General features: G+C 43.5%; 1 protein-coding gene across 3 annotated transcripts in view; it reads right to left on the bottom strand.

Annotated features, from left to right (window-relative positions):
* Nucleotides 1–561: 561 nt before the first annotated feature.
* The window catches only part of CFAP77 (cilia and flagella associated protein 77), a 99,775-nt gene continuing 74,112 nt past the window's right edge, over nt 562–26,224 (bottom strand). For 2 of the 3 annotated variants that reach the window (XM_030536026.1, XM_030536027.1), the window contains 3 exons: nt 18,825–18,927; nt 16,335–16,436; nt 562–979 (listed from right to left, as the gene is read on the bottom strand). In XM_030536026.1, the coding sequence (XP_030391886.1) occupies nt 857–979; nt 16,335–16,436; nt 18,825–18,927 (328 nt within the window). In that variant the 3' untranslated portion in view covers nt 562–856. Of the gene's footprint in view, nt 980–16,334; nt 16,439–18,824; nt 18,928–26,224 lie in introns of those variants that run through there. The other variant, XM_030536028.1, reaches the window with a different exon arrangement.

The following is a 26,224-nucleotide window of genomic DNA, read 5'->3' as shown; positions in this document are numbered from 1 at the left end:
ATTACTCGTTCTGAGGCTGGGCAAGCTTGTAAATTCATTTGGCAGCCCTGTGGAAAACAGACAGGCCTGATTGCTACAAAGAGCCAAGAGTTAATCAAGTACAAATGTCATCATTGTCTGGTTTCAAGTAAAGAGTTACTCTGCACTGAGGCCCCAATTCAGCAAAGTATTTAAGCACATATTTAAGTCCCACTGAAGTTAATACACCATTAAGTGTTTTTCTGAGGTTGGGCCTACCAGAGGATTTATTTATCAATTGGATTGGAAAAATTATATAAATGATAAGATATATATCAGGGAATGTTACTCCTATCTAATGGACTCTGAAGGAAAGAAGAGCTATCTTCAGCGTAGTCATGCTATTTAATCAAGCTGGTAAGGGTGGCTTTGTGCTACCATTTTGAATCCAAGGGAGAAATGCACTGTAACATTATTAACCTGACCACAGTAATGGATCTTTTTTCCTGTTTGCCAAAAGCTGGGAATGGGCGACAGGTGATGGATCACTTGATGATTCCCTGTTCTGTTCATTCCTCCTGGGGCACCTGGCATTGGCATCTGTCAGAAGACAGGCTACTAGGCTAGATGGACCTTTGATCTGACCCAGTAGGGCCATTCTTATGTCCTTATTTGATAAGATAAGATTGGTTAAAATGCTTGCTTATGCTCCTAATGAAGAAATGTATATGGAAACCAGAAACTGGTAAAATTTCTGATTTATTCAGTTACATCAACATGAATATAGCCTTTCTAAACTTGAAAAAATAATTGTACACTAGAATAAAAATCTATCTTATATTGCTAACATAGTATTCTAACATGTTACATTGTTCAGAAATTGACTTCTGTGGAGCTTTCAGGCAGCTGTATATATGCCCTGGGCAAGGAGACCACATCTCACAGGTATTTCTGAGCGGTAGACACTGAACGCCTTTTTATGAGCGTCACGGTCTGGAAATGTACTGAGATGAGGACCAACCTACAAAGAAAGAAACAGATATATGATTGGTTACAGCGAGCAGAAATTCAAAGAGAAGAAACTTGCAATATGAATTGGAAACAGATTATAGTTTAGCTCATCGGCTTCAGTCTTTTTCAGAACATTATTCCACACTCTAAAGAAAGTTGCATCTGAAGAAGTGAGTTTTTTACCCACAAAAGCTTATGCTCAAATAAATCTGTTAGTCTTTAAGTGCCACCGGACTGCTCATTCTTTTTACTCTAAAGAAAGTCAATTAACAATTTTAAAATTAAGACTAACTCTCTGGTTTGCCGATGAGTATTTAATCACGGAGATAATCTTGTTAACATTCCAGAAACAAGTCCTACAACCTCGTTACAACAAATCACTCATTTAAGCTGACATTTTCAAATGCCCCTGGCTAAAGTTTGGCACCTACATAAGTGGTCTCATGGTCAGATGTGTGGCATGCATTCCACTCCTCACACTGAAGACAAGAGGAAATACTGTTGTTATGGTAGCACCTAGAAGATCCAGTCAGGATCAGAGCATCCTTGTGCTAGGTGCTGTACAAACATATTTACGAGACAGCTGTTGCCATGAAGAAGTTACAGCCTAAATAGGCCAGAAGACATAGCGTGGGGGAAAGGGATGGAACATATGCGAAGAGTGATCAGGGTGATAGCTGGCAGATGACATATTAGTTCCCATGACTTTTTTGAGAGTGTTGGTGGTGTGTGTACATGTACATACACAGCAAATATATACAATGTCTATGCATGTATGTAGGTGTATGAGATTGCCTATTTAGACTGTAAATCCTTCTGGGCAGAGACTAAGGCAGAAAAAGGGTGGGTTTAGATTATCAGCAGCTCTGAAAATAAGGCATTTAAGTGCTTTCGTATGGATTTAAGTGCCTAAGTGTAGACACTCCAATTTGAAAAATTTGGCTATAATAAGTGTCTCAGCATCACAGTTGTAACACAATAAATCTCTCTATGAGAAGAAAATGTGTCTGAGAGAAGAGATATCTAAGAAGCTAATGTGTTTTCTCTTAAAATATTTGATCATTTTTTCAGTTTCTTTCAAGAATCAGAGCTTGGAATTCTCAAATGTGTTTATTGTTGGGCTAATTCTACTCCTTTTGAAAACCATGAGAGTTTTACCACTGACTTGAATTGAAGTAGAATTGAACCAGGGCTGTGTGCTTTTTGAAAATTCCACTCAGATACTTTAGGGACAAAGATATCACTTGAATATACTTATTTCACATACAATGGTATTAATTTTCCATTAGACTGGGTGAAACTGGACGGAAGTGCTACATTTTGCAACAATTCTAGTTTATATAGAAATACTTGTTGTATTTCTCTACCATCACACTTCAAGTCCAGAAGCTCAAACTCCTGACTTGACTTCCTCCACTCCAGCTCCTCATTCCCTAGCTGAAGTCATGATATAATTTGTGACGTTGGCATTGCATGCTGTGAGAATGACTACCACTAGCAGAACACAGAAGCAGGGGAATGTATGAGGGTGGGCAGGAATCCCTCTTTTCATGCAGGGTCCTTTGTTCATAAATATAAAGATGACAGAAGAGAAATAAAGTGTTATTTAAGCAGATTTGTTCCTAGGTTTGTATGGATCTCCTACAAGTGAACAGCAGTGCTCTGGTGTCCTGTGTCTAAACTACAATAGAAGTGGATGCATTCTATTAGCGTTACCCAGTGTAAATGCTGATTATGGTTGAATGTGACTAGTCCTAGATTCAAAATTCCTACATTAACTTCCTGGCACAGGCTGGCACCCTAAACTTGGAGGGCTACTTTTCACAGGGGTAATAGTTCAGCAGCTTCCAGAGCATCTGAACGTGTTGCAGTTAGGTGGACTGGGAACTAACCCTCCTGACCTATAACACATCAACTCCTGGTTGCGTTTGAGGCCCTAATGAGAGAGGCTGACTCACCTGGGAACTTTGTACCCTAACAGCACCCAAATGTAGGAACAATGGGCAATGAGAAGAGGGAGAGCCTTCCACAAACTTACGAACAGCCTAAGGCGTCTGACCTCAGCATGAGTAAGTGGGGAAGCACCAGGTGTAAGTTAAAGCAAAATTTGCCCCTAAAAATGAGAAGTCCTCTGATAACAAGGGTCGTTTGAGAAGTATGGATTAGTCCCAGGACAGTAATTATAGTCAAGACTGGGATGGCTTTATGTCAGAGGTCATGATATGACAGAGGTTGGTACAAGAAGTCAATGCTAAACTGGTGAATCCTAATCTCTGGCTGCTCCACTTCTAATTCTCATTTTAAATGATGGACCAAATAACATTTTCTCTAGAGAACTCTGATAATCTAAACCATTATTCTGATGGTGTTTGACCTGTAATAGCGAAGTCTCACATCTGATACACAAATTGAAGCAGGTCATGTGAGCGGCTGCTAATGTACAAAGTGCTTTTTTAAATGTCATATGTTGTAGGGTTTTATAGTTGTAATTACTTTCAACTCAGCTCATCAAAAGCAATTTTTGACTGAAACCATATTTTGATGTCAGATCACAGCAAGAATCTATACAAGCCTTTTGCAGCTGGATTGTATTTAATATCTGACCTCACAGCCAAGAATTACAGGGGAAAACCCTTATTATGAAAAATCAGAGATGCATATTTGTGGGTTACTTCCACATACATTTCTCAATTACACAAAGCCCTTTTAGTTGAGAAGGGAGAAAAATATAAAGAATCACCTACCAAGCATTAGCATTGTTGTGCAAAAGTCACTGCAAGTAAAGGCCGATCTATTTTTTTAATGGAGGGTGGATAAATAGTACGAAAGACACAAAAAGACAATAAACACTGAGTGAGGGCCTGATCCTCAGCTGGTGAAAATTAGCAGAGCTCCACTGGTGTCAATGGAGTGACTCCGAGGATCTGCCCTGAGACTTTTATTTTGCTCCAGGTATATAGGAATTAAATTTGTTTGTTTACTAGAAATCTACATTTATATTATCACTTTTGCCCTTTGAACGTATAAAGTGATTAGTAGTATTTATTAAGTATCAGAGGGTAGCCGTGTTAGTCTGGATCTGTAAAAGCAGCAAAGAATCCTGTGGCACCTTATAGACTAACAGACGTTTTGGAGCATGAGCTTTCGTGGGTGAATACCCACTTCCTCAGATGCATGTAATGGAAATATCCAGGGGCAGGTATATATATGTGTGCTAGCAAGCAAGCTAGAGATAACGAGGTCAGTTCAATCAGGGAGGATGAGGCCCTGTTCTAGCAGTTGAGGTGTGAAAACCAAGAGAGGAGAAACTGGTTCTGTAATTGGCAAGCCATTCACAGTCTTTGTTCAATCCTGAGCTGATGGTGTCAAATTTGCAGATGAACTGAAGCTCAGCAGTTTCTCTTTGAAGTCTGGTCCTGAAGTTTTTTTGCTGCAGGATGGCCACCTTAAGGTCTGCTATAGTGTGGCCAGTGAGGTTGAAGTGCTCTCCTACAGGTTTTTGTATATTGCCATTCCTAATGTCTGATTTGTGTCCATTTATCCTTTTCCGTAGAGACTGTCCAGTTTGGCCGATGTACATAGCAGAGGGGCATTGCTGGCATATGATGGCGTATATTACATTGGTGGATGTGCAGGTGAATGAACCAGTGATGGTGTGGCTGATCTGGTTAGGTCCTGTGATGGTGTCGCTGGTGTAGATATGTGGGCAGAGTTGGCATCGAGGTTTGTTGCATGGATTGGTTCCTGAGCTAGAGTTATTATGGTGTGGTGTGCAGTTACTGGTGAGAATGTGTTTCAGGTTGGCAGGTTGTCTGTGGGCAAGGATTGGCCTGCCACCCAAGGCCTGTGAAAGTGTGGGATCATTGTCCAGGATGGGTTGTAGATCCTTGATGATGCGTTGGAGGGGTTTTAGCTGGGGGCTGTATGTGATGGCCAGTGGAGTCCTGTTGGTTTCTCTCTTGGGTTTGTCTTGCAGTAGGAGGCTTCTGGGTACACGTCTGGCTCTGTTGATCTGTTTCCTTATTTCCTCATGCGGGTATTGTAGTTTTGAGAATGCTTGGTGGAGATTTTGTAGGTGTTGGTCTCTGTCTGAGGGGTTAGAGCAGATGCGGTTGTACCTCAGTGCTTGGCTGTAGACAATGGATCGTGTGATGTGCCCGGGATGGAAGCTGGAGGCATGAAGGTAGGCATAGCTGTCGGTGGGTTTTCGATATAGGGTGGTGTTAATGTGACCATCACTTATTTGCACCGTGGTGTCAAGAAAGTGGACCTCCCGTGTAGATTGGTCCAGGCTGAGCTTGATGGTGGGGTGGAAGCTGTTGAAATCATGGTGGAATTTTTCCAGAGTCTCCTTCCCATGGGTCCAGATGATGAAGATGTCATCAATGTAGCGTAGATAGATAGAGAAGGGGTGTGAGTGGACGAGAGCTGAGGAAGCGTTGTTCCAGGTCGGCCATGAAGATATTGGCATATTGTGGGGCCATGCGGGTGCCCATAGCAGTGCCACTGATCTGGAGATATATATTGTCATCAAATTTGAAATAGTTGTGTGTAAGTATAAAGGCACAGAGCTCAGCAGCCAGTTGTGCTGTGGCATCATCAGGGATGGTGTTCCTGACAGCTTGTATTCCATCTGTGTGTGGGATGTTTGTGTAGAGAGCCTCTACATCCATGGTGGCTAGGATGGTGTTTTCTGGGAGGTCACCAATGCATTGTAGTTTCCTCAGGAAATCAGTGGTGTCGCGGAGATAGCTGGGAGTGCTGGTGGCATAGGGTCTGAGTAGAGAGTCCATATATCCAGACAGTCCTTCAGTGAGAGTGCCAATGCCCGAGATGATGGGGCGTCCAGGATTTCCGGGTTTGTGGATCTTGGGTAGTAGATAGAATAACCCTGGTCGGGGCTCTAGGGGTATGTTGATTTCTTCTGGTGTTAGTGTAGGGAGTGTCCTGAGTAGATGCTGTAGTTTCTTAGTGTATTCCTCAGTGGGATCTGAGGGAAGTGGCCTGTAGAATTTGGTATTGGAGAGTTGTCTGGCTGCCTCCTTTTGATAGTCAGACCTGTTCATGATGACAACGGCACCTCCTTTATCAGCCTCTTTGATGATAATGTCAGGGTGGTTTCTGAGGCTGTGGATGGCATTGCGTTCAGCACGGCTTAGGTTGTGAGGCAAGCGATGTTGTTGTTCCACGATTTCTGCCTGTGCACGCCGGCGGAAGCATTCAATGTATAGGTCCAGGCTGTCATTTCGACCCTCAGGAGGAGTCCATGTGGAGTATTTATTAATGAACAGGGCTGCAGGGGAGAGTGGCAGAATATTTGATTGACATAACTGGATTACATTATTTGATACGATTTGCTTTTGAGAATGAACCTGTTAAGGGGTGCTAGGTGGGGAATGAATGGGGTCATGGCTTTTCTTGCCTCAGTGAAAGGACCTGCATCCAGTTGCAAAGAAATGTAGTTTTACCTGTTCCTTTTGTAAGCTCTATCCCCAACTACACATATATAGGGAAGTAGCATTTATTCCCTGTATGACTCTTCATTTTAACAGCAAGGATGCCCCCAGACTCCCCCTTGTTTCCCCATCACCCACTTGATTTAATCCCCATAGCAGGTGACAAAACCCTTTTTTAAGCTTCCATTACAGGAAAACAATCTTTACGCCCTTTCCAAAGCATTGCTCATTTACAGGATCCTAACAAAGGCAGGCCCTTTTAAGTTTTCTTTAAAAAAATCTACACAAAATAACACTGTCATATTTATAGATTTCTTTCCAGTGGAAAATAACACAATATGGGAGACAAGTATACACGTGCACTCTCACCTTATACACAATATCCCCATGCAGACAGACACACGCACACATACATGTATGCAAATGATTTCCGTGAAGCCATCATTTGTGAAGCTTGACAGAAAATAATGAGAAACACTAAATCTTTTATAAGGTCAACACTCGAGCAGCTGTCAAACAAGAAAAGAATTTAGCGAAAGAGCCGCAAAAACTTCCATTGCCTCATTAAACCCAACAGGGCCCGGGCCTGGCGTGGTGAGGAGACGCCGGGGCGCCTCCGTTTTGTGTCAGTAATTTGCGGCGGAGGAGGAGTGAAGACGAAACAGCCAGCGCCGAAGGGGCCTAGGGGGAGGCTGGGGAATCGTTAGCACGCCAGGAGCGGCCTTGGTTCCTAATTGGAAGCATTGGGCATTATCAACGGAGGATTTGCCTCAGCTCCCTGACAGCTATCTGGGCCTGGAATGATAGCCCACTTGTCAGTGTAAAAGACCATTAAAAACAAACCATTTTGATTTAATTGGAGGCGGTGCACTGGGGGCCCAGGTGAGGAGCCTCATCAGCCGATGCTGGCTGCTGATGCCTTTTTCCCCCTGTATTGATGGTTACCCCCCCCCGCCCCAGCACCTCCCTTTCAAAAACTGTCTGGGAAAGAGAGAGAGGTACTGAAGGATCCTGCACAGTCACATTGAGAGCTGCTTTCAGTAGGGTTGTCAACAAATGCCATGACAAGTTACAGAGCAGGCGATATTTTTAAAGCAGATGTTATTCTGTCCACAGCTGAACCAGACTCTGAGGGTTTTGCATCTGGATTATTAGGGTTATAAATACCGTGGCTGTTACTGTAGGTAGAGTGATTAGCAAGTTAAATAAATGGAGGGTTATTTCCCTCCTCACACTCCACGTTTTCTTTTCTAATTAAAAGGAAAATAAAGAGATTAAAAGACACAATGGCGTGTGTGTTTGGGAGGAATAATTCTTATTTTGGTTCAAAAACATGAAGATATTCAAAAGTGACTAGTGATTTTTCTGTTTGTCTTGAGACACTTAAAGGGGGCTGATTGGCAGAACGCAGGTGGTTGGCACTTTCTGAAAAATAGAGCCCTTTAAGATGTCTTAAGTTGAGCACCAACAGTCACTTGGTCTTGGGAGGGTATAGGGCAGTTCATTTGTGGACCCCTACACATTTTCAAATGGAGGCATGGACCCCTTTGGATATCTTAGACACAGTCTGCGGACCACAGAGGTCTGTGGACCAAAGATCGAAAACCACTCCTCTAGAGGAAGTCACCCATTTGGTACTTCATCCAGCTCACCTTGACAAACGATCCTACTGGATTCAGATAACTTTTATGTTGGCTGTCAGAGCATCCTGGGGAGTTAGCATGTGTGAGGTCTTGGGCTTAACTGAGAGCCTATTCTCTGGACCAACAAACCTGTTGGCAAATGTGTCCTGTGTTGAAGGTAGAAAGGGACCCATGGTATGAAATGTCAGGTGATTTTAAAAAGCATTTGCATGTGCTTAGTTCATAGTGAAAGTAGTGATGGAGGTACCCTGCAGTGCATGCTGAGGACATGATTTGTATTACATTTGCAAAAAGATGTTGAAAGCAAACTGGTCTGAGTCCATTTGTTCATGGATAAGTGTCCCCAGCACGAGAAACACCAGCAGAACAGGCACCAGCTGCCAACCCTTGCTGGTAGCCAATGAAGGGGACAAGTCTTTGAATGAACATGGATACCGAGCTTACCCTCTCAGCCCTGGAGGTGTTAGTATGGGGAAGATTACACACTGCCTGTGCTCTACCTTATCCTCTGGACACCTTGAGGCCTTCAGTCTCCAGGGCTGTCAGTCTGGGATCTACCAGCACTAAAATCACTCAATTTATTTTAACAAAATGTGGAGTAAAAGCAATTTAAAACATAGACTTTTTTTTTTCCCTCCATCAAAAACAAGAGCCAGTCTGAGCTGCAAAGTTCAGTGTTTATGTCTGGATCTCAGATTTTTGGCTTGGTTTATTGAAGGTACAGGGGAAGTGGACCAGTTGCAAATCAGTTTCCAAATGGTTCTGAGGTATTTGGGTTTAGGTTTCGGATTGGGCCTCTCTGATCAGAAGGTAACCCCTTTTAACAGAGAACTTCAGGACCCGATCCGGCTTTCCCTTACATCAGTGTCAATCTGGAGAAGTGGAAGGAGTTGGAAGGGCAGTGGAGAAGGAAAAGCACTGAGGACCATCAGTGCACGGGGAAGGAAGGATAAACTGAGGATTGTTGAAGAGGGCTTAGAGATGCAAGGGGAGAAATTACTAATTACACTGCAGACATGGAAAGGGATACTGGTGAAAATAGGATTACTGAGGCTATTAAATATATGGGAAGGGGAGTACCAGGGCCTCTGATCACAGCTGCCACCCTGAGTGAGGTATCAGCCACCATTATGCAAAAGTGTTAGCGGAACCCAAAGTGTTTTTAGTGCTGGTGCCAACACTGGAGACTGAAGTCCTCAGCTTAGCCATAAAACAAGGATTGCACAGGCAGTAGTAGGAATCCCTCATGTTGCTGCAACCCAGCTCTGGGAGGATCACCTCTAAGGGTAAAATGGTAGTTCCATTTTCCATAGCCCATTCAATCTTTGGTGCCTCTGCTGAGATTATTTGCCTTAGGTTTTTATATAGCGTCTATCACCGTGGCATCTAAATTGCTTACAAGGTGCCAATTAAAGGCCATAGTGGTAGTTGATGCAGAGCTCTGTCCACTAGGAACTGGACTGAGACCCATCAATTCATTTCACGTAGTCCGCAGAACAACCCTCAGATGATATTGACTCTTGGTCAGTCAATATTCTGACCTGAGCTAGATTTCAACTGGCAATTTAGCATGGAAAGCTCTCTTGGCCATTACTCTATTCTCTAAGCATGATCTAGATCTCCAGGATGTGTGAAGTTTTTTCTGTCCTCCTCAAACTTCTGAAGATAAATGCCATCTCTAAACAGCTATCCCAGTGTGTATTACGTGTAGCCAACACCAGTTATTTAAGCACAGGCTAAGGCTTTTCTGACAAGACAACAATTGCAGGATTACATGAGCTGTGCTTATCAGTTCAGTTCCTTAGACAGAAATAGAGGTGCAGCATAAAAAAACAAACTCTCCTCCTTTTTTATTAAACCTCAACTGTTAATTTTTGCGAAGGATCAGGCTGAGAGCAGACATCAGATCTCTGGTGAGAATCAAATTCTGGAGCCCAGAATTTTGCTGCAAAATTTATGCAGCAGGGATTCCTTAATTACTTTCACTGGAAATTTACCTGACGGTCCTTTCTCAGGTAATGCAAGGCATATTCAAGGAGAGCTGCTCATCCGTTGACAGTGTCTTTGATTTTGTGCTAGGTTGCAAATTAAGTCTTTTGCCAAGGTATCCTAACACTTGCTTGTCAATTGCTTATCGCTTATTCATATAGTGTATTGAATGCAGCTTATTTTATCTGTTTGGGAAAGCAGTGCATGTTGACAAATGTTTTGTCCAAAGTTGTTGTGGGATTTCTCTTTTTTCTTTTTCTTTTGTGCCCAAGTAAACAAGAATATTTTCCCTGCAAAGCGAGCCTGCATTCCTATGTGAGTTTAAACTTCTAATGAGTAAAGAGACACTAATGTGTGTCAATGACAGTGTGTAGGTATATTTATTCTGACAGGGGCCAATTCTTCTCTTTTATATCAGTGCAATCTAGAGTAACTCCACTCAAGTTGACAGCCATTCTGGATTTATACTAGTACAACTGAGACTAGAAGCTAGTCCAGACTGTCCAATTTTGGTTTACTGACATGCTAGCTTATTATTATTATTAAACATTTATGTTTGAGTAGAGGCAAAGGCCCCAATCAGGACTGGCGCTCACTGTGTTTGGTGCTGTACTGATGCTATATTTCAACAGCAGCTTCCTGCCAGAATCAGAATTGACACCTAGGACTAAATTCTGGTTAAACCAACCAGGCAAATTGTGACCTTTAAACAGATAAAGGTTCAGATACACTTGTGATTGAGATATGAGGTCAGAAGCCAAGCTGGCCCAGTGCATTGTAGAGAGCTAGTCATCTTTGGAGTTGTCACTGATTAGATTGCTATGGGTCAAAATTTACTCCTTTCATAGGGTTTGGTTTTAGTTGCAAAAGAAACTCAAAATGAAACACAAAAATCAAAGCCAAACCCTTCTCCCCAGTTCTGGCTGCTCCAGGGTTCCTCCCCCAGGACTGCTCAGCCTGCATCCTGGGTCTTCTTTCTAGAAAGCCACTTCCTCCTTCCTTATATCCAGTGAATACCAGGAAAACACAATTCTTTCCAGCAGGATCCTTGCCTGTTAACAAGGTGAGGTTTTAGGCAACCACTGTCAGATTATGCCAGCATGATTAATCAGCTCACATGGCAATATTCAAGGAGGTGAGTCCAATTTATTTAGGTCTCCAAAATTACCTTAACCTCTTTTTTTCTTCCAAAGCTAAAGATTTTCATGACCTCTTCATTTTCAAACTATACCATATAGCAGCAAGGTATTAAAACAATAAAAAAGACTTTGTGAGCAGCCCCTACGGCATAAATGCAGAGATGTCACTGTGTGCTCCTAATGTGGGAGCACAAGGTTCCTTTGTATATGGGGGACACACAAGAACTGTATGGTTCTGTTTGCTTTGACTTGCAGTTAGTTAGCATTGCAAAGGGTGGACTGGTGCTGAACTTCTTTAAAGCTATGAATGTTTGGATCTGGGATTTTGGTTTGGGCCCCAAACGTCCTTCTTATAAATTGAATTACCCGGCTGCTGCACGGCATGTTTGCAAAAAGGGCATTGCTGGAATCCTGACCTTCAGGCCCACAAGGAAAAACATCTCTTATAAAATAATCTGAATTTGGTTGATTTAAAGGCATAACAAATTTATGGCCAAATTCTGGGTGGTCATGGGCATATATGTGCTAGCCAGTGAAACAGCTCAGATCACCCCCAGTCCCGACGCTTCTGATAAGTTACAGAAGAACTCATTCTGCACATCCTGTACGATCAGCATTGCAGCAGAGCATAACGGATGCTACCAATGAGTAAGGAAGGTGGTCTGCGTATTTATGCACGTGCCCCTTCTGAGTGGCTGGCCACTGTTTACAATCCCCTGTGTATTTAGTCCCATGTCTAGAAGGGACAGATTGTCTAAAGGGGGCAAGGTGCATTTCTCTGGGCTGTACATAGCTGGAATTCCCCTGCATTTGCAGCGTATGTATATACTGTATCTACTAATCACACACCGGTTTGTTTTTCCCTGCACTCCCTAGAATGTGGTCCCTCAAGGCTAAGGTCTATCAAGGAGAAATAAAATGGGTCACAGAGAAATTCTTGGACATACGAGAGCGACATTAGCAAAACCGGAACCCAGGAACCGACCTGAAACTGAAACAAATCAACTGAAAAGTGTCCTTTCCCTTCTTTGGGTGGGTGGGCAGAGGCTTCCTGTTGGGGTAAACAAGGGGTTAAGCCTAGAGCAACTGCCTGTTGTGTCTTGTAAAAATACCACAGATCAGCAACTTTCGCTAATGAACTGCATCTTGGTGTGTCACTGGCTCCCCACTACCCTGCCATATCAGCGAGCTGGGCAGCGACTGCCACGCTGGGGGACCCAGGAGACAGGAATCAGGGTTAGTCTTCCACAAAGAGCTGTTAAGTAAGAACAAACTGTACAGTGCATGAAAGCTTGTAAATCAAATGGTTAGCTTAATAGCATGTGCCATTATTCTAAAGCAGTGGGGCTGAAACCTAAATCCAAATGAAAATATAGTCAATTTGTCTATACTTTAGTGACTAATGACTATGTAATGTCACAGAACCGTGGAGCTGTGGAGAATGGACAGAGACAATTAGTGGAGAAGAGCAAAGCTCCTTCATTTTCTCCTCCTCCTTCCCTCCCACCAGCACTAGTTTGAGGTCAGGTGAAAGTCCTAGGTGGATTCAGTGTAAGGGCTGGTGAAGATCTCTGTGCCCAATTTCTGCAGCTCTCTGCAAGTGACCAGGGCAAAATGTGTAAGAAATTTTCTTCTCATTTTCAAAGGCTAAGAAGAAGAATGTCATTACCGTACGGTTTATCCTTCCATTACAAGGATGTGGCTCTACAGGGCACTTAGCCCTCTCATTTCCCGTGGAAATCAATGAGTCATCAGGCCCGATGTTTGTAAAGCACCTGGAAGATGATGTGCAATGACAAAGTCTGATCATTAAGGGAGAGGAAGCTTCACACCACTTGCTCTCCCACTGCCGCTATTCAATATCTTTCTCTTCCCGGTCCCAGCTTTGCCGCAGGAATAATATCCACCTCCTAGCAGTGCTGAGGCCTGATTAATGCTTGTCACACTCTATGTGAGAGCTAAGTATTAATACAATATCGGTGTCCATTCAGGGTGCCTTCCAGAGGAGGGTCTCAAAACATTTTACAAACATCAGTTTGAACCTTACAATCCTTCCACCCTCCCTCTTCCCCTCACTGAGATGAGAAAGCGTTATTGTCCTCATTTTACAGATGGGGAAACTGAAGCATAGAATTTGCCCAAGTGTCTCAGCAAGGCTGTGGCAGACCTGGAGTGGAACCAGGATCTCCTGCCTTCCATTCTTGTATCATAGCAATCCTTCTCCTGAATCCCAAATTACCATTCACAGTTAAATAACACAAGACAGTATATTAAGTGCCATGTGTGTTATGGGGCACATTAGACCAAAACATTATGCTCCAAGGCTGAGAACCATTTGCTGCACTGCCATCACCCTCTCTCCTTGACATTCCCTGGGCTAATGTGGCTGAGAAGAATATGCCTTACCCATACGCTCTAGATAGCTGCCATAAACTGGCTTTAAATGCTCCACCTTCCTTGGGGGAAATGTAGCAGTGGCCAGGAGGTGTAGGAGATTCTTTTGAGTTTCCCCTGCGTAATGCAGAAGCCCCCAAAAACAGAGGGTGGAGTTGGAGAGCCATTATAGTTAAAATCCGGCTGTGGGCTGTCTGATTTGTGGAGTTTCTCATCTCTGTTGGAGCACCTCCCTGCTCAGCTGGACCTTAGGAAACATGCAGGGCTGGATTCTGCTCCAGAGGCAGAATTCTGAAGATGTGCAGGAGTGGGGCATGGCGAGACCAGAGTGGGCTGGCTAAGGAGCAGTAACAAAGATTGCAGGAGGTGGTGCTTGGGAGAGAGTTTCTTGAGAGGAGTAGGAAGCCTGGGAGAAGGGGGCTGGTCCAGGGGAGCTATTAGAGTTTAAACAGTTCTGAGTGCATAGTTTCTTGCACTAATTGATAGTATCCAGTCTAGATGCTGCTGCTTAAGCCTTATGAGAAGCTTCTCCTAACCTCTTATGGGTTGGAAATCTAATGAGAACAGACTCTTGAGATTTACATTGTTATTAACTGATTTTTTTTAACCTCATCACCGAATCATCGGGACATATTATATAGATTAAAGGTAGCGTCATGTTAAACTGCCAACAGTGGACAGCACTATCTGCTCCCCTCCCTGTGCCATCATATTCAGTTTGCCCTAAGACCGCAGCCAGTTAACCATAACCAAGAAAGTGCTTGAGTTAAAAAGATGTCTTGTACCATGCCCAACAAACCCTTAGGTTCAGTGTGGTTCAACTGTGGGACCAGTTCGTATTTTAATGGAACTGTTTCACCACCCCTTATATGAACTTGGAACTAAGGGAGATATGTATGAAGGCCAGGGATTGGAAACCATTGAGTAGAGGTACATGGCCATGGAAATGTCAGCCATAGGACCATGCATCTCCTTTGTTTTTTATTATTATTGCTGTATTAACTAGGTAAATAGTTTCATGGCTGCACAATGGAAATATTTAATTTCCCTTTATGGGAACCATGTTCTGAAGCCCTGTTGAGCATTGCCTTTCCCAATCTAAGTTCTCATATGGACTGATAGCAAATCATATCTGCAGCTGGGGAGAAGCAACACTTTCCAGATTAATGTAGTAAGGAATAGAAGGATTATGAAATCAACGGGCCTCTATAGAAAACTGGCTATGGCCTGGATCCCACAGATGAAACAGTCCCAGTGGACCAAGGGAAGAGCGAATAGAGAAGAGCTGGGAAAAAGAGACTGCATGAGACTGCCTGTGTGGGCAATATATAAAAACCCAACTACTCTCACAGACCAAACAAAAGGGGGCTAGTGAAAAAGAAAACCAGAGAGAGAGACTGAAAAATGAATAGTGATGGAAAGGTCCAGGGTGAGAGGAGCTATAAAGCAAAGGCTTGCCCCAGTTTCTCGTGTGACTTACACAATCTGTTTAACAGCGATCGGTCATGTTCCTTCCCTGACATTAGCTGCAGCAGCAGCTCTGTGCTGACAGGCAGCTGGGATAAATGATTACTGACATATGCTAATAGGACAGACTTAGGCAGGACATAAGAGGCATACATCAAGGTGGTGCAAAACATATTTCCTGGTCGAAACTCTGCAACTTGTTCAAGTAGATTAGCTTCAGGAAGCCACGAATCCTCTTCATTGTTTAAACTGCAGTTTAAATCAACAAAGAGGCAAAAAGTACCCCCCAAATGTTGGCCCATGCTGAGGGGTTCTTTATACTAGTATTTATCAATGCCAGATGTGGTTTTGGCCATGTAAACTCCCCACAGGTTGTGGATGTTCAGTCTTTCAGTTGTTTTCCCCCTTCAGCCTGGCTCCCTTCTTCCCTTTCTTTGTGAAATGCCCCCTGGCTCTGTACTTGCAGTTTCTCTGTAATTTACACCACAAACAGATCCCAGAATTCAAAAAAGCACCCAAGAGTTCAACAGGGTGCATAGATTAATACAGTCCCATGCTAGGACATGAAACCTTAACCTTGTCTCTTACCTGGATCAAATTAGGGAAGTGTCATGTGGTTCTACAAACCTCAGCAGACTCTTCATTCAATCTCAAGGAGACTATTGTCAATCGGACAGTTTAGAGCAATACCAAGAGTGCAGACTTTCTGGAACCTGTAATTCTCAGGGTAACAATAGTTCTTGAACCAAATTAACCCGGTGTGATATGAATTATTTATAGAGCAAAGCAACAAAATGGCATGCTTTGTAAATGCCTGTTTTCTGTACAGTATTGCATGCTCCTTTCAGGGCTACGTTTGAAGTTCAGATATTAATGAAGAAGAAAAGATCAGGCTCGTATTAAGAGCGAAGCATGAAAAGATGAGTTTCTAATCTGACGAAACTGTTGAAAGCGTTCACAAGAATTTTGCAAACAAATAGGAACCTCCAGGTTACTCCTTCCTTCAGGCTGTCTCCTCTGCATCTGTCTTCTAGGCCCCTATGCTGCAAACATGCACATTCTTAACTTTAACCATGGGAGTGGTACAACTGACGTCAATGGGGCAAATCACATGCTTAGCTTAAAATTAAAGGTGTGTTTGCAAAACTAGGGCTTTAGATTGCAAGCTCGTCAGGGAAAGGGCTGTCTTCATTGCTTGCTTTGTACAATAATACCAAGCACAGTGTTGTATAGTGTTAAATGGGGTACATATGTATCTGTGCAGGTGCTAATCATACCTTCTGAAAGTGGGGCATGTGCCAAAGGGAATCCAATTTCACAGGTGGTGGTTGTTTTCTGAGAAGCGTGGTCCGAGTTTCATAGACTTTCCTTTTCTGCAACTAAAGGCAAATAAGATGTGGGAAATAACCAACTAGGAACAGGCCTACTCGAGTGAATAGATGCCTTCATGGATAAGGTGATCTCCAACATGAAGAGGCAATTTAAACCTCATCCCAACAGAAACATAATTGTGTGAATTAGACATTTCTTGATAAATCATTTTTGGATCAATGGTCAGTCTTTGGGTAAAGGGGATACTCATATTTAATTGACCTGGGTCTTCCTCTCATATTAACTTTTAACTCTAGCTGGCATTTATGCACAGAACATTTTGCTTAGGAAAACCTCAATGTTTAACAAATATAATCAGCTGATAAAACTATGCAGAAGCATCATTTCCCTCCTCACAATGATGCAGCCACCTCTGGAGTGAAACAGGGCAGCTGTTCCAAAGAGAGAGCAGAAAATTATCCATATTTAATTGAATTGCAGAGGGATTTTAGACAAGCAGATGATGTACTTCTGATCCTAGCAGGGCACAAAGGTTAATGGGGCTATTCTTACAATAACGGTTATGGGATTCTTAGTGACCAAAAGTGATCAGGACGTCTATTTTATACTCCATCCCAAAGGGACCAGCATAGAGCCCTATTCTCCATGCTAGAGCAGTGGTTCAATACTGACCCAGGAGAAGAGTCCACCCTGCAGGGTGGGGATTTCTTGACTGTTGCCCATTCAAGTATTATGCTAGCATGACCATGCTTAGCTTGTAGCACCCGATAGACTCATCACACAAAGTGCTACAGGTTTTGTGAACATTTTTGGCTATATGGTGAAACTCGGGATTCTATATCACCTAAGTGCAGTCTAAAATGTAGGTTTGCATTCCTTAATACAATAGGAGGTGCCTACAGATTTCAGGAACTCTTGATAAAATGGATTCAAACACAATAGTCTCTCTCTCTCTGATTAAAAAGAAAAAATCAGTCATTAATAGACCAGGTAGCAATGTATTTTCCAGCACTCCAGACAGTGCAGCCGTAAAATAGCTGCTAATTAAAAACACTGTATTCTTGCACTTCAACTATAAAACATGCTTTGTAATGGCAATAATACCACTGAAATTGGTCATTACCATATTAACTCAACTCTTCCTTGAGCCATTAACTAATAAACCAGTCATTGGCTGCTTTTAAATGTTATTGCAATATTGCTGCATCTAATGGTGCTGTGTTTCACACTCAAACTACCACTCTGACTGCTGTAGACAGACAAGCAGTGCCTAGATCAGGGCTGATGCCTTTACTAATTTTAATGCATGTTGGAATGTATGTTAGGATGGTCACTGGTTCCAAGTAACTTGCAGAGAGTCCATTTCTGGGGGTGACGTTATTCTGAGATCTTTAACTGGGACTCCTGGGGTGAAGATAAAATTCCTTGGAGGACTCCTGAACCTCAGAAGACTTTGGACCCAACTGCCATTTACAAAAAGGCCGCTTCACACAGCAGCGGCAAAAAAGAGACCTTACTGTTACGGACAATCAAGCCCATTCACCTTAATTGATAAGGGTCTTCAATCACAGTGGGAACCTTGGGCTTGAATTTAAATGGTATTTAGGCAACTAAGGATGAAGATTGGTGCATAGTAGGATTTTCAAAACTGCCTAGGTAGGTTAGATTCCTAATTCCTATTGAGTCATTGGGAGTTAGGCGCCAAGGGACTTTTGAAAATCCCATTAAGCATCTATCTGCTTCTCTTGGTGCCTAAATATTTCTAAAAATCTGCCCCCCATCCCTAAAATATATACTCAGTTGTACAAATCTTGAGATTTGCACTATATAGCTATGCTAGTGTAAGCTGACATGGAACAATGCTCTAGATACCTGCCAGCTGAAGCCAAGCTGACTTTAATGGAAAGGAAAAACGAGAAATACAGACATTTCTGCAGAGGGAAAACTCTTTGCCACAGAAAATGCAGCACTTCAAGATCTTTTTGCTTTGTTTTGATGGCGCTGTTAGTAGCCAGGGAACCAAAGCTTCCTCTTTAAACTTATCATTGATCTAATAGCAACTGACATTTAGGGCATTGCCTTTTGCCCTGAAAAATCCCACAGGTATTTATAAAAATAAAAAGGAGATGTAGGGGGGGCTTGTAGGATGTAGGGGCTCTTGTTCTCCAAATGCCTTGCCCACATGAAGTTGCTCTGTAGGAAGAGTCCAGGCCCAACCATGGAATTGTTTTGAGCTGCTAGGGGCTGAGGCATATCCCTCAAGCCTTACATTCTTAGGGAGTGAGAGTACAAAAGCTCTGTGCCCTCCAGCCAGTATCATCTCATGAAATGTTTTCAGCTCTGGGGAGGAACAAAGCAGTGGCTTAACAGCGGTCAGCAAAGCTACACAAGTTTATGACGACAAGTGAGGGATACTACATCCAAAGTGCTGTTACCTTTTTTTTTCCCACTTGCTGGGCCATGGCTATTGCCCTCTGTTGCTCCATCCACACCTCCTTGTACCTGTGCTGGAGAAGGTCGAAGAAGGGAGTGGAAGGCCTACAAAACATTCAGAAGATAACATCACAATGGGCCATAGCACCCCCTAGGTACACCCATTCGGTCCCTCTAAAAAAGACTTTGATTTATGTCTACAGAGGATGGAAAATGCGACTGGTGAGAATGCTATGGCTATATCATCTCTGTTGGAAACATGAAAATCTGTTTTGATGAGGGCCCTGCTGCAGAAAGAAACAGTATCATGTACACTCACACAGCACTAAATGTCCCAAGTATAGTATTTGCTCAAGGAGGTCTGGTGCAAGGACATTTTGTACCCTAGGCGAAACTTCCACCTTGCGCCCCTCCCCCTCAGCCCTGTGGCAACTCCCCGTCCCCCCTCCACCCTGAGATGCCCCCCTTGTGGCAGCTCCTCCCCACCCTGAGCCCCCCACCCCATGGCAGCTCCCTCCTCCCGGGAGCCGTGCAGCACCTTCCCACCCCAGCTCACCTCTGCTCCGTGTCCTCCCTGAGCATGCCACCTCCGCTCTAATTCTCCTCCCAGGCTTGCGGCGCCAAACAGCTGATTGGTGCTGCAAGCCTGGGAGGCAGGAGAAGTGGAGCAGCGACCGCAAGCTAGCGGAGGAACCGCTGTAAAAACAAAATTGAGGGCACCTCTTTTTGGCGCCCCCAAATCTTGGCACCCTAGGCAACTGCATAGTTTGCCTTAATGGTAGCACCAGCCCTGTGCTCAAGATAACCATGCAATTTATAGTGTAAGTTTCCGTAGTGCATTCACCACACTCCGAACACCAAATGTGCCTTTTACTGGGACAGCTTGATCTCCAGCAGTAAAGGTTTCTAGTACGGTGGAAGTATCGCAGCAGCACTTTGCATGACAATTCAGCCAGGGACCCAGCTAAGACTTAGAGACAACACATTCTAGCCTTCTGGACTTGGGGCATTCATTCTGGAAACCAAATAGCTCAGGAGAAAATGATCTAAGGCTGCGCTGAGGCTTCACATTAATATCCGAGAGCTCTGAGCTGTGATTCTGGCCCTGACAAGCCTCCAGAAGTCCTTTCTTTGTCAGTACGTTCCCATCCAACTGAGTGGTAGTTGCCTCTGAATTAACAAGGGGGCACAAAGAGTGAGGTGGTGTGACGAGAGGATCTGAAGTCCATCAGAGCTCCCATGTGCCAAAGAGGCCGAACCAGGCAACGGCAGGGCTGAGCTGAAGGCCTGGCAGACTGGGCCTGGAAGGGGCTTCCAGCTGTAGCGAGACAAAGGGAAGAGGCTGATAAACACCTTGCCCATTAAGCAACTTAAACGAGAGTTGAAATGTTGCATCAGAAAAATGACCCATTTGTGCTCAGAGAGGAAGGTCTTCAAAAGCCAAACCAACAGACGCCTCCTCACTGATGAAGAAGACAGACATTCAGGCCAAGGTCCCCCAATCTCATCGTTCACTGACCTCGATCTCTGAAATCAGTATACAGAGGAGCCAGAACCCATCACACAAGCTGCACAAAGATTCACAGATTCCAAGGCCAGGAAGGACCACTGTGGTCATCTGGCCTGACCTCTTGTATAAGAGAAGCCATGGGGCTTCCTGTGTTTAATTCCTCTTTGAACTAGCTCAGATCTTTTAGAAAAACCTCCAATCTTGAATTTAAAATTTGTAACAATGGCAAAGTGATCCCACCCCCACCCCATGAATCCAATCACAGGTCTTGCATAGAGTTTCACACCCCGATTCCTAGCATGGTAGGTGCTCTTTACGTTTTATGTTTTTCTTTGTTTTGTTTTGTTATCCTCTTTTTTTTTTTTACCTCCTCCCCCCACTTCATACAAAACAACAAATATATTGGGGGAAGGAAATACAATTCAAACAAAAGAGAGAGAGATTCCGGTACCCCTGACACTGCAGTTTAGTGATCTTTACAAGTGATGATGACTAAAGTGGCTGAAGTGGTGTACTCAGGCCTAAGTTTTACGCCCGACCCAGCCCTAAACTGGATCCAAGCCCACATCAGCCAAGCCCAAAAGAGTCGAGTTGTTTTCTGACCCGATGTCATAAACAGATAGCTAAGGGTTAATGTTCTTTTACCTGTAAAGGGTTAACACAGGGAACCAAACACCTGACTGGAGGACCAATCAGGAAACAAGACTTTATCAAATCTGGGTGGAGGGAAGTTTTGGGTGTGAGTTCTTTGTTCTTTGTCTTGGGTCTGTGCCCTCTCGGCTCTGAGAGTGATTTTTCTATCTCCAGATTTTCTAATCTTTTGTTTCCAAGTTGTAAGTACAAGGATAGTAAGACAATAGGTTTATATTGTTTTTTTTCTATTTACATGTGTGTAGTTGCTGGAATGTTTTAAATTGTATTCTTTTTGGATAAGGCTGTTTATTCATTTTTTTCCTTTAAGCAATTGACTCTGTATATTGTCACCTTAATACAGAGACTATTTTTAATGTCTTTTTCTTTCTTTTTTATAAAAAGCTTTCTTTTTAAGACCTTTTGGAGTTTTTCTTTAGTGGTGACTCCAGGGAATTGGGTCTGCAGTTCACCAGGGAATTGGTGGGAGGAAGAAGTCAGGGGGAAAAATCTCTTTGTGTTAGATTTACTAAGCCTGACTTTGCATACCCTCTGGGTGAGGGGGGAGAAAGGTTAGATCTCTCAGTGCTTGTGTTTCTAGGACTTGAAGCAGGGAGGGTGGAATCCCTTTGTTTAGATTCACGGAGCTTGCTTCTGTATATCTCTCCAGGAACCCAGGGAGGGAACACCTGGAGGGGAGGAGGGGAGGAGGGGGAAGGGAAATGGTTTATTCCCCTTTGTTGTGAGACTCAAGGAATCTGAGTCTTGGGGTCCCCCAGGGAAGGTTTTGGGGAGACCACAGTGAGCTAGGCACTGTATAATTCCTGGCTGGTGGCAGCAATTACCAGGTCCAAGCTGGTAACTAAGCTTGGAGGTTTTCATGCTAACACCCATATTTTGGACGCTAAGGTCCAAATCTGGGAAGAAATGTTATGACTCCTGACTCCGACTTTTGCCCCTAAACTTAAGTCAGTACAGCTGCCACCTCTGGCCTATGGGGTTGGCCTAGCATTGGCTCCATGCTCTGCTCCTGCGAGCCACTGCCCAAGCCTGGATATGTGTGTTGTGACGTGAGAGGTGCTGTGACTCTTTGGGGCGCACACTCTGCAAGATGGTGTTGGCTGGCAAGAGCAAGGCATGAAGCCGCCCCGGCACCAACCCCATGGGCAGGAGGAGAAGAGCTGACCCGAACCCAACACTTGTAGTTGGGTCCTGTCGGGTTTGGGCTGGGTTGCAGGGCTCTGCTCTGAGGCTCATACAGAATTTTAATTTCTATAGCTACTGACGATAGGCTCTAATTGAAATCAGGGTCCCATTGTGCTAGGCCCTGTACAGACATAAATAAAAGATAGACCCTTCCCCAAACAGCTCAATAGATAAGACAAAATGTGGGAGCAGGGAAGGATTATTATCTCCATTTAACAAAGGAGGAACTGAGGCACAGAGATTAAATGGACTTGTTCAAGGTCATGTAGGGAGTCTGTAGCAGAGCTGACAAGTGAGCCCAGATCTCCTGGTCCCAGTCCAATGCCTTCTCCAAGTGCACCAAATACATCCTGCCTCTTAAAATAAAGTTCTTAAAGTTGGCAAACAAATTGGAGAACCTTTTTTGGGGGGGAGGAGAGAGGAGGGATGGAGTCTTAATAGTAAAAGTCTGACTTTAATGTCACACTAAAAACTCCTCTTTTGCTGTGAGTTCCCAGCGGGCTCCAATACACTAGCTGTGTGTGAATGGATACAATGGTGAAATGCTCCAGCCAGGAGACATGTACAGTGCCTGTGTGATGCCAGAGGTAACATGCTCAGCACATAGCTCAGCTAAGCCTTGAGGAACAGAAGAATAAAGAGAGTAAAAAGGCATCTGCTTCTCAGCTAGTCTCCTGGCTAACCAAATTGAGCTGACAGTAGCCAGAGTGGCAAGCTGTTAGAATCATAACTGTGTGTGTGCGCGTCCTTCCTTCTTTGTGCCTTTGGTCGGAGGTGGCAGGGCAGGTTTAATTTCAGCAGCCCATGTGAAAGATGGGGACAGCCAAAGCAATAGCAATAAAGCAGAAAACTTCCTTATTGTAAATACAGCTCGTTTCCTCCGGGTGAGTTTCATGATGGAGAAATGGTCAGAACTAAACAGGATGAAAATCAAAAAGGACAAATGCAAAGTACTTCACTTAACAAGGAACAATCAGTTGCCCACATACAAAATGGGAAATGACTGCGTAGGAAGGAGCACTGTGGAAAGGGATCTGGGGGTCATAGTGGATCACTAAATATGAGTCAACAGTATAACGCTGTTGCAAAAAAAGCAAACATCATTCTGGGATGTATTAGCAGGAGTGTCTTAAGCAAGACACGAGAAGTAATTCTTCCGCTCTGCTCCACGCTGATTAGGCCTCAGCTGGAGTATTGTGTCCAGTTCTGGGTGCCATATTTCAGGAAAGATGTGTACTGATTGGAAGTCCAGAGAAGAGCATCAAAAATTATTAAAGGTCTAGAAAACATAATGTATGAGGGAAGATTGAAAAAATTGGGTTTGTTTAGTCTGGAGAAGAGAAGACTGAGAGGGGACATAACAGTTTACAAGGTGGTTACAAGGAGGGAGAAAATTTTTATTTAACCTCTGAGTATAGGACAAGAAGCAATTGGCTTAAATTGCAGTAAGGATGGATTAGGTTGGACATTAGGAAAAACTTCCGAACTGTCAGGGTGGTTAAGCACTGCAATAAATTGCCCAGGGAGGTTGTGGAATCTCCATGATTGGAGTTTTTTTTTTTTAAGAGCAGGTTAGATAAACATCTGTCAAGGACGGTCTAGATAATTTTAGTCCTGCCTTGAATGCAGGACTAGATGACTTCTTAAAGTCCCTTCCAGTTCTATGATTCCATGACGGTTTTTCCAGCAGCAAATGTTAAACTATAAAAACCCTAAATGATGAGTAAGTGAAGGGATCTCGATCTTAATATTTTTATAAATTCTCCTCCCCACACATCCTTCTGGTGAGGAATTCTTCCATTGCAGCAGTAGCAGCCTATTACAATATGTAGCTACCAGACACCTTGTTCTGCCTACACCTGTAGCATAGCCTTAGTTGCCACTGCTACAACAGGAGTTGGCTAGCAATCAGGGCTACTACTGCATCCTCCTGCACCAGGAGATTGTCTTCTGTGGATGTCCTCTGGTCCGTAAAATCACTCCCTTCTTGTGCTTCTAAACTTCCAGCAGGACTTGGTCTGAAATCAATAGCAACCAGCTTTTAAATGCCTTTTGTGCTTGGAGAATCTTTTAATAGTGCAGAAGGATGCCAGCAGTGCATATGCAAATAGTAACTCTTCTGTTTCAGTTTCCTTCACCCCTGCCGTGACTTTTATTACTTAATTATTGCACGCCACATGCTTCAGAACAGCCTAATCTATGGTCGTGTTTTCTAATGATACTGGATGCCCAATCTAGCAATATACACCCCCAGAGGCCATTTGTATGAGCAAAGACATCTTTCTACAAATCTACCATTTCATAGATCACATGCTGCCGGGGTCGGGCTTTTCAAGCATTTGCTTACAAACCAGCTGCTGACTCTAACCATTCACCAGCTGGCTAGCAAGGGGACACCATGACACAAAAGATTACACTGACTTGTCCCTTGGTTTCCTTTGCTCCCTCTGATTTGAATCTACATTCTGATCAGGGAGCTTGGCAAATTAGACACTAAAATAATTTACTAAAAGAAAATGCAAAATGGAGGTCTCATTGTGTGAAGTCCTGAGCACCTTTTATCCACAGAGAGGGCCCCCGGGAGAAAACTAGGGCAACTCTTAAGCAGGTAACTTAAGTTAGACAGCCTGGGTTAATAACTCAGTCTATCTGGGTACATTTGTTTAGTCTTGGCAAAGACACAATACAAAGCCACACACGTTAACTTGTTTGCTGCTTGGCTGATCACCCTTTATTTACTGTTCAGATGGTATAGCGCAAGCCACTGTCCCAATGGTGAGGCGCTCGCATATGGCGTCATCAGAAAGCTGCTACTACAGTACCCTCCAGTATGCCAAAAGGAACAGAAAGCATCACTGATCACATTGGCTTGCAGTGTGCAGAAAGATACATTTGGAACATAGAAATGATCAAACTGGGGACAGAGCAATGACCCAGCTAATCCACTCCCACTGGTGTGACACTTCATGGCCTAATCTATAGTCATGCTTGGGGGGAGGGATAGCTCAGTGGTTTGAGCATTGGCTACTAAACCCAGGGTTGTGAGTTCAGTCACAAACTGACCATGCTGCACTAAAGTGGCTTCATACTGCCAAGAGGAACAACAAGAAACTTCTTCATTGGAGTTTAGCTCTCCAAGATTTTGATTTTCAAATTCAGCACATCTCAGGAGCTTCTAACAAAGTAGCTGATGCTCTCTCCCGTAAGAGTTTCCCACAATCCAGTAGTTAAAAAGTGTTCTTAAAATGTAAACATCTGTTAGTTATATACTTAGTGGTATATGTAAAGATGCATGTGTTATATTAATCTGTTTATTTTAAAGTTCTAGGAGGAAATCGCCACCAGTGAGGTTCCCCACTGTCTGCAATTTGGGGGGCATATCATAAACAGATAGCTAAGGGTTAATGTCTCTTTCACCTGGAAAGGAGTAACCTGAAACACCTGACCAGAGGACCAATCAGGAAACAAGACTTTTTCAAATCTGGGTGGAGGGAAGTTTTGGGTGTGAGTTCTTTGTCCTTTGTCTTGGGTCTGACCCTCTTGGCTCTGAGAGTGATCTTTCTGTCTCCTGGCTTTCTAATCTTCTGTTTCCAAGTTGTAAGTACAAAGATAGTAAGACAATAAGGTTTATATTGTTTTCTTTTGTATTTACATGTGTGTAGTTGCTGGAATGTTTTAAATTGTATTCTTTTTGAATAAGGCTGTTTATTCATTTTTCTTTTAAGCAATTAACCCTGTATTTGTCACCTTAATACAGAGAGACCATTTTTATGTCCTTTTCTTTCTTTTTTATATAAAGCCTTCTTTTTAAGACTTGTTGGAGTTTTTTCTTTAGTGGGGTCTCCAGGGAATTGAGTCTGCAGCTCACTAGGGAATTGGTGGGAGGAAGAAGTCAGGGGGAAAATCTCTTTGTGTTAGATTTATTAAGCCTGACTTTGCATACCCTCTGGGTGAGGGGGAAAGTACTTGTGTTTTCCAGGACTGGAAACAGGGAGGGTGGAGTCCCTCTGTTTAGATTCACGGAGCTTGCTTCTGTATATCTCTCTGGGAACCCAG

This window comes from Gopherus evgoodei, chromosome 16, assembly GCF_007399415.2.
Source record: "Gopherus evgoodei ecotype Sinaloan lineage chromosome 16, rGopEvg1_v1.p, whole genome shotgun sequence".
NCBI lineage: Eukaryota > Metazoa > Chordata > Testudines > Testudinidae > Gopherus > Gopherus evgoodei.
Note: the sequence above shows the minus strand (reverse complement) of the source record. Positions and strands in the feature narration are given on the sequence as shown.